Source organism: Vanessa atalanta, chromosome 11 (assembly GCF_905147765.1).
Source record: "Vanessa atalanta chromosome 11, ilVanAtal1.2, whole genome shotgun sequence".
NCBI classification, from domain to species: Eukaryota; Metazoa; Arthropoda; class Insecta; order Lepidoptera; family Nymphalidae; genus Vanessa; species Vanessa atalanta.
The window spans coordinates 10822081-10831592 of NC_061881.1; the positions used below are offsets into that span (position 1 = coordinate 10822081).

At 32.8% G+C, this 9512-nt stretch overlaps 1 protein-coding gene across 1 annotated transcript; it reads right to left on the reverse strand.

The window, feature by feature from the left end:
• Positions 1 to 1088: 1088 nt before the first annotated feature.
• On the reverse strand, positions 1089 to 8346 carry LOC125067328 (cathepsin F-like). Its single transcript, XM_047675867.1, has 5 exons — positions 8107 to 8346; positions 7102 to 7225; positions 3513 to 3697; positions 2543 to 2659; positions 1089 to 1354 (listed from the first exon to the last, which is right to left on the reverse strand). Exons 1-5 carry the CDS (start codon positions 8321 to 8323, stop codon positions 1206 to 1208), a joined length of 792 nt encoding a protein of 263 aa, XP_047531823.1. The 5' UTR covers positions 8324 to 8346; the 3' UTR covers positions 1089 to 1205.
• Between the last annotated feature and the right edge of the window lie 1166 nt (positions 8347 to 9512).

A 9512-nucleotide genomic window follows, 5' to 3' on the forward strand; every position in this document is an offset into this window, starting at 1 on the left:
TTTCATATTATTATATCCAGAATCTGTATATTGAATATATCTGTAAATAACTACAAAAGATACAAAACACAAATGACAAGTATTGACAATAGATAACTTCGTTAATGGATAGACGGAGACAAGTTTTCCTGTCGCCGACACAGTTTAGATGTTAGTAATTTGGTCAACGCCCAAAAACCTGATACTTTTCTCTTTAGGCATAGAAAACTTTTATGAAAATCTTTTATCACCAGTAGAACTATTCTTGAAGAACAAAGACGAAACTCATCGCAGTACACGATCGTGAAATGTCCGAATAATATATACGACATTTTTTATAATATTTAAAGTACACGTAACACAAGTTCAAACCAAATATCTTGATGCAATAAAATTACAGTTTTGTTTTGTGAGAAATAAAAGATATTATATAAATGGATTTCTTATTTAATTTCAAGTTATTAATATTAAAATGTAATTTCTTTTTAGTGTTTTAGTTCATATACTAAATCGAATCAAATTCCTTTATTCAATAAAGAAGCATTACAGTTACTTATTGATTGTCAAATTAAACACACCGGATCAGAAAAGAAAATACCCTGACTTGAGAAGAACTGGAGAAAGAAACTCAGCGAGTCTTTTTTTGTCAATTTGTGATTATCTACAAATATCCAATATCAAAAGAAATAACCAGAAAGCTATCGTTTCATTCCCAAGGTGTGCTGTCACCCTGAAATCAGTAATTGTATTAAACTAATCTTTCGCTCAGAAGCGTTCTTTAAATTTTTTTTTATTTGCCAACAACATTTAGAACGCTTTCTGGGATCCTGTTGTAGAACCGTATACATTGCTCGACTAAAGAGTTACTGAATCTAAGCGGTCGAGTAACGGGAGTAACAAGTTTGTTTGTTCGTTGTACCAATGCTATGAGGAGATGTAATAATTTAAAATGCTTATTTTTATTGGTAAGATAATGATAATAATTTTAAATAAATGTTAAAAAAATAACAGTTCTTATTTAAACATTTTGCCAGTTTTATAAATACATTTTATATTTTAGTTTATATTAAATTGTATTTTATGACTAAAGTGTATTTATATATTTTAAATTCAGTAGAAACGTATTATCCAATACATATAGTAGAAAATATACAATTTTGGCAATTCAATTATGACAGCTAATTTGTTAATCTATTATGTAATTCAATTTATCAATGAATTAAATGTTAATTAACAATACTAAAAGATAAATCGTTAGCGATACCGCAAGCGTTACGACCACGAACCAAGTAGTAATATCCTTTGTCACCCCAATTCGTACCCCATGAGTTCTTAATTATCCAATAAGGAACATTCCTCCGTGTGTCCGGTTCGACTGAAACAAAAGTTAATGATTTAGGTCTTTTTCGTTATAGATATGTAGTGCTGGATTGGTGCAAGGGGGGGGGGGTAGGTGTTTGTTCTAGGGAGCTCAAGCACTTGAGCAAGTTCAGAGGACACTGTGACACATTTTAAGCTTTAGTACCTAAAGCAATATATAATGTTACATTTTTCAATATTTACTTTGCTAAAACCTATCCTCAGCTGGGTCTGGCTTCCCTAAATTTTCCACTTTTCAGTAAGAAATTTCATGTATGTGTGTCACTAATGTGTACATATTGCCATTTTTATTTTTACTATCGTTAACAAAGCTGGAATAATGAATATACATGGTTGGCTTTCCTAGATTGGGCGTTCCTGATATATATATCTAAATCATCTCAAGTCTCACACGCAGTTTGCCCTGTGTTTGCGGAGAAAAGTATTACATGTCTGTTCAGGACAACGTCTTATTCCGCATTGATTATCAGGGTTCACAATTTACGCGGATCAGAGATACGTAAAAATTTCACTAAAAATTTTATGAAAATATGTATTGCAAAAAAGATGAAGGTGCCCTTACTGTTGTATTTATAAATATATTGATGTCAATGATATAATCATGAGATAGAAAACTTAGGAGCAAAAAGCGAATAATTACGTAAAAGTAAAGGTACTTTTAATTTAATTCAATTACATCTATTACATTTTAAATTTTTATGAAATTCTATATATGTTAGAATACGTATTTACTTAAAGATTAAAGTAATCTATTGTTTATAATTTAAATCACAATCTCTTTAAAATTTATTAGTTAAAATATCTTTTGATTTTACTAGAAATAAAGTTTATAAAATATTAAAGTAATGGGCCACTCTCTTCTGTTACGTCGTGAAGTGCACTTGTATAACAAAATAAAAATTCGCCAAGAGGATAGTGTAAACATAATTCTAAGTCAAGTAAGTAATATATTATTTGGAGTAACGTAAATAATTTATTTATCTGTAAACATCCTGCACCACCTGGTAAGACTTTATATAAATGTTGGTCATGAACATATATCACTTTCAAAGTTTTTCTGATAAGGATTACCGAGAAAAAAGGTTTTAATGCATTGCAAATAAGGCTAGTTTTGCAACTTTGTTCTCTGAACATATTATCATTCATAAATAAAATATGCTTAGAAAAATGTTAAAAATCATACCGTAAACATTGTAGCCAACTATGAGGACAGCGTGATTCATCTCTCTCGGTGAACATATGTCATCTGATGGTTCGTCAATACCTCCTTTATATACAGCCATTGAAGCCGAATTTATTCCTGCAGAGTAAGGTGTGATTAGTATAATAATATTTAAACATAATGAATATGTACATTTTTATGTCAATATAAATTTTTGGTTAGCCCATTTTAAAATCACTATGAATTATTTATTAAAAACGCACCCTGTAGATGGAACGATAGGAAATTGTGTTTTTGACATTTGATCAATATCTGCACGACACAAGGTAAACGGTTCGGTAAGCTTTTTAAAAATTTTTTGATGTTAAGACATGTTATATTTTATTATACTTTTCTATTATCATGATTTTACTTGTTTACAAAATTTGAATTTGGAATTTACATTGATTCGATCCTATTAAATATAAAGACTTTATTTTATATTTCACCATAAAAAAAGTTGCTCTATATGTGCTTAACATTGAATTTGTGTCAATATCAAAGAGTGCGTGTTACATAAGAGCCGAGATGGCCCAGTGGTTAGAACGCGTGCATCTTAACCGATGATTTCGGGTTCAAACCCAGGCAGGCACCACTGAATTATCATGTGCTTAATTGGTGTTTATAATTCATCTCGTGCTCGGCGGTGAAGGAAAACATCGTGAGGAAACCTGCACGTGTCTAATTTCAACGAAATTCTGCCACATGTGTATTCCGCCAACCCGCATTGGAGCTGCGTGGTGGAATATGCTCCAAAACTTCTCCTCAAAGGGAGAGGAGGCCTTTAGCCCAGCAGTGGGAAATTTACAGGCTGCTTATGCTTTATGTGTTCCTACATTAAAAAATATTCTGATTTTAATCTTTTATGTATTCTATTAATTAAAAATAAATGGACGATTTAAAAAGCGCATTATTATGCAACATAGGAGTCAAAAGTAGACGGATGTCTTACCAGCGGATAATGGTCCATAATTGTAAATGAAGTAAGCCATGATCACCTCGTCGGTTCGTACACGCCTATAACCGACAACCGGTATTACTGGAATTTCATGGTTCCATGAGCAAGGCAAAATTCGTTTTCGATATGGCTTATAGTCAGTTTCACGAAGCACGCCTCCTAATTTTTCAACTATGGTTCTGAAATCAATCCGAATGTTATAAATTTAAATATAGTTTGATATTAGGGCCCAGATTTCAGACACGTTTAAAAATTTGAGTAGAGTTGTTGTATGGTATGTTATTAAAAGGAAATGCTACTATATAAAAGTTGGATACGATGATGATGATATCGCCCCGACCGATTTCAGTAACGATAACTAATATCAAGAGAGACTAACCTACTACGCATAAAAATGCATAAGTTTGCGTGGCTGACAGGATCTGAATAAAATTAGGCACAGGGATAGATTACCTTTTGGAATAGCGCATAGTTACTTTATATCCCGGAAAATGTACCTAACAAAAAGAAAACATCCCTTCACAGATGGCAAAGCCGCGGGCAGTCACCAGTACAAATAAAATAATGGACTGAGTATTAATTACAAATAAATCACGTGAATTTTCAGTGGTACTGGCCTTATATAATTAAATATTTACAAAGATGTTTCTTAACAGTAATTCACTCCCTACTAATTAAAGTAAGCAAGTATATAAATATCTTATTACTAAGCAAAGGTCCTTTCGCTGTTAAGGAAAAACAGCAGAAAGAACTAAATCGTTATAATGTAGAATTTATGTACAAAAAAGTTTTTCAAACGAAATCCGAAAGTAATTCTGTCTGGCTGTCTGTTGTTGCAAACTCGAACGAAGGACACGCATTTTTTTATGCTTAATACTCGACGCCCTAACTCTAAAACGCAAGTTTGTTTGTACATAATATTTGATTGATACATAACATCAAATGGCTTTGCTAATAATTATAATATTATATTTTAAAAATAACAACTTGTGAGTCTCCCACTATTTGTAGATTCTAAGGCTATTCTAGGCTTTTCCTCATTTAAGGAGAATGTTTGGAGTTTACCCTAACATCCTGCTCCAATACGGGTTGGTAGATACTTATCAGGTAGATTTTCTTCTAACACGTGCAAGCTTCCCCACGATGTTTTCCTTAACAACGCACGAGATCAATTACGAGCATAAATAAAGCAATGAAAATTCAGTGCTTCTTGCCTGTGTTTAACTACTGGGCCGTTCTAAATAAATAATTTTAATCATTCTTCCCCTTATCCAGCCAGCTAACTGACAGTTTTTATATTACAATTTATATCAAAAACTGGTTAAAGATAAAAAAAAATACTACACTGTTATAATGTAGAATTTATATACATAAAGAGTTTGTTAAATTTCGAATAGCGTCAATAGCGCAATGGTTTACGGGCCGCCTAGCGATGTAAAAAGTTGCAGGAACGATCCTGACCCCTTGGGCTATTTTCGTTCCCACTCCTAACACAAGTGAGGAGTGGGGCGGCTGCCTGTTGCACCTCATGCAACTTTGTGTAGCAATATTGTAATTTTTAGGTTTAAGTTTGGGTGCATTAAAGAATAAATAAATAAATAATAAATAAGTGATAAACTTAAAAGGAGGGGCAAATAAGAATATTAGTAATTCCTTAATCAATTTGGGGCATAGCTAGTATACCTTTTTTTTAAAAAAGAATTGTCGAATGAGAAACTGAAACTGAGCTGAGAAGAAAATTGGCATTTCATATATCTTGAGTATTTACTGCACGAGAAATGCATAATAATGACGATTATGACGCACATTGCTAAAAATAAGCATTATTATGCTTTAGATTGTCATATACTCGTATATAAAGTAGTATTTTTTTTTTAATTAAATTCGAACTCATCGCATATCATGTACGTGGAATATCAAAAATTATAGACTTATCAAAATAGTGTACTTAAGATCTTACGGAATCACAATTTTGATATATTTTAATGGTTAGAGTATAGGCTACCAAAATTCAACGGGCTTGATTCACTTTTAAGTATGAAGTCCTGACTATCCTGAGTGGAGCACCACACACGTGTAACAAATATGCAAAATGATGAATCTGGCCGGTCTGTAAACCAGCGTACTTACGATTGCGTTGTGCAACAAGAACCGCATGCACCACTCAGTGCGCACATTAAGAATAAGTCAATATCAAATATCCAACGATGCATCTGGGATTTAAGGATCCGATCTTCGAGTTTAACACTTAACCATCCACACCCACTTCAAATATGCATCCCATAACCTTATAAAAATGATAATAGGCTATTTGACAATGCGAAAAGTAAAGTGTCAATTATTGTAATCAGTATATATTATGGTTTAGTTTAAAAATGGTTATTTATCAACGAAAGTTAAAATAATAATTACTTTATTCAAAAACCCATAAACAAAAATGCATTTTTTTAAACGTTTGTCACGTGACACAAAACTCTCCTGATTGGTCGGGTTTATGATGACGGCACTTGTCTGTTAACCTCGTTTGCCTACTGTATGTGGATTATATGTGCCGCAGACTAAAATACAGGCAAGTGACGTCACCGACCCCATTGCAGCGCCATATTGTCAAAGTAGCGTTTTCGCGCGCTATTTAAATATGGAATTTTTAATTTGATATTTTTCAGCAAATATGTACTAGAATAAAAAAAAAAACAACTTTTACTGGGTTCCTTAACCTCTACTAAATAATATAAAATGGATTTTATAAACCAGTCAAATAGCCTATTCACAAAAACCTACGTTCATTAAATATTAATTTAAAAAAAATGATGTTTAATTTCATTTCAATTATTCAATTACCCATAAACCGATTACTATAATTATTGTCTATTCATTAAAATACAAATATAACAGGGGATTTTGTAAAATAATCTTTTGGTACTATTGTATAATGAGTTGGAAATTAGATGATCAATTATTATTTAATATGAATGAGGCAAGCAAACTATCTGTAAATTTTTTTGTGGTTTATTTTAGTGGTAGATACCAGTCGGTTATCAGATCTTCTGCCGCCAAACAGCAATATTTATTGTTGGTGCTGTTCTTCTTTTAGTGGTTAATGCGAATACGGCTAGGTCTTGATAAGTTCTATGAAATTCTGACGTATAAATATCCTGGTGCAGCTTTGTGGAGTAATCACTTGGTGGTAGTGCTTTGTGCAAGTCTGGGTACGTACCACCCACTCATCAGATATTCTACCGCCAAACGGCAATACTCAGTATTGTTGTGTTCCGGTTTGAAGGGTGATTGAGCCAGTGTAACTACAGGCACAAGGGACATAACATTTTAGTTTCCGAGGTTGGTAGCGCATTGGTGATGTAAGGAATGGTTAATATTTCTTACAGCCCCCTTGTCTATGGGCAGTAGTGACCACTTACAATTTGGTGACCTATTTCCTCGTCCGCCTACCGATATCATAAAAAAAATATCGCCAAATCTTTTCCTGGTCAGAAACGTAAAATTTTATCCAGTGAATGAACATGCGTTGTTTTATAATGGTAATGATGTCTAACTATGAGTTAAAATAAATAAAAAAACTCACGAAAATGTATTTAATATGCTTGAAGAACTGCAACCGACGTTACGTCCATCGCAATCCATTAGAAACTGTTCCGATAAAGATTCACTCATATTCTTATATATCATCAAATGGCTTTCAATATTTGCTGAAAATAAATATAAATAAATCAATACATTGATATGACGAACCAGCAACCAGCCAGCTAACGTCTAGCTTTTATACGTTATTTATATTATGATTGGTGGTAGGAAGTGCCTGCCTCAATGGACTGCTTTTCGTTTAGGTAAGTTATGTATATCCGTATAATCTTCGTTTGCCAAGGCTCCTGATACGTAACTGAAGGAGAAATCCTAAAAAATATATAAATAAAAACACCTGTATCTGAAGTCGAGGGTCGTTTTCTTTTTTGAGACTTCAGGATCGGCCATCTTAGATTATGCTAATCGAAAAGGAACCATAATACATTTGAAATTAGGACAAAAATGCATCTTCATTTTAAAAAATTCATAAAGGTCAATAATTACTTGATAGTAGTGCTTTGTGCAAACCCGTTTGGTTACCACATTATATATTCTACCACGAAATATCAATACTTACTATTATTTTGCTGAAGTATGAAGGGTGAGTGAGCCATTATAGGCACAAGGGAAGGAACATAATCGTTCAGAAATCGTAACAGAAGTGGTGTTATGAGGAATTATTAATATTAATATAATCTTAGTGGTACGGCTATGTGCATGCCCGTCTGGAAAGGTAACTCACCCAATCATCAGATATTCTATCGCCAATCAGTATTACTCTGTATTGTTGTGTTCCGGTTTAAAGAGTGAGTGGGTCAGTGTAACTACAGATACAAGGGACATAACATCTTAGTTCCCAAGGTTGGTGGCGCATTGGCGATGTAAGGAATAGTTAATATATCTTGCAGCACCGTTGTCTATGGGCGTTGATGACCACTTTCAGTAGCAATATCTATGGGTAGTGATAATATAATAGAAATAAATGTTTAATTAATTTTATATTTACCAATAGCACTAAACGCCCAGCAGGCATTACAATTCATTTGATCTTTCACAGGCGTAACTTTGTTCAAATCTCTCCAATCCCAGTATACAGGTATGTCACCAGTTTTTGTATGTAACATTTTATAATTGGTTCCAAATTTCACGTTCATGACATAATCGCTGCCAATCGAATAACAGTCACGAGTAAACAAAATTGTAATAAAAAACAAATGTAACATTCTGCATTCACGTCGATTGGAAAATAATTTTTACCGACGAAATTTCACGTTTAAAAAGCGAACTTTACAACACTTTTGGTATCCGAGTCATGTTGATGTTTTACGATGTTGTTCATTTTAACGACATTTCTCTTAAATACCATGTCGCAAGTTTGACATTGCTCTTGAATAAATTGTAAATTTTTCGAAGTGCGTTATTTATTGCGTTAATACTACGATAGCTGGTTTCGATTATGAATGTACCGCATTAATAAATATGTATCGATGTTATTGTCGGTGCGATTTATTGCTCTCAAAACAAAATGTATGACTTCTGCACACAAATGTATGATTAACTTAAATATCACAGTTTCACTGTTTCATTGTCGACTTACATTAGTAGCCTGTAAATTTCTTACTGCTGGGCTAAGGCCTCCTCTCAAATTAAGCACATAAAAATTCAGTGGTGCCTGCCTGGGTTTGAACCCGAAATCATCGGTTAAGATGCACGCGTTCTAACCACTGGGCCATCTCGGCTCTCAATTGTCGATAAGATAAATTTATTAGCATTGATACTATTGTATGTAGGTATGTTATAAAATATTTTTGTAATAATACGAAGTTGTAAAGACAACCTCTTTTTCTTCTTTTCATTTGTTTGCGGTACTATCAGTGATTTGATAAATTAATTTTTCGTTAAATAGTATTTATTGAGAAATATTATAAAGATATTATATAACATAATTTCCACAGCTGAGTAAGTAGTATTATATAATTATACATTATAATTAAAAACATTAACAGACATTACATTAACGATACAAGATTATATTGATGGTAAAAAAGCGTGGCGTTAATGCTCGTTGACTTTCAGACGAGACATAACATACATATATAATTGTATTTGAAAAAGAGTAACTACTGAGTTTCTTGCCGGTTCTTCTCGGTAGAATCTACATTCCGAACCGGTGGTAGCTTTACTTTAAATAGTTTATTAAATGACGATTCAAAAGCGTACTTGTATAAAGTATTTTTATTTTGATTTGATTTGAGTAACAGTACACAATACACGATAGTCTGTTGATGTTCTTCATCACCCTTTGCGAAGAGAATCTGCTAATTAATCTTAACTATAAATTATCTTTGTATGTGACAAACACACACACATGAAAATGCCCACGCTTACATCCATATAGAAACATTTTTTATC

Coding starts and splice junctions, on each gene's coding strand:
- LOC125067328 (XM_047675867.1), bottom strand. CDS start 8,323: ATGTTACATTTGTTTTTTATTACAATTTTGTTTACTCGTGACTGTTAT. Junction 7,226..8,106: donor CTGGGCGTTTAGTGCTATTG/GTAAATATAAAA, acceptor ATTTATTTTCAG/CAAATATTGAAAGCCATTTG. Junction 1,355..2,542: donor AGTTGGCTACAATGTTTACG/GTATGATTTTTA, acceptor CTTTTGTTTCAG/TCGAACCGGACACACGGAGG.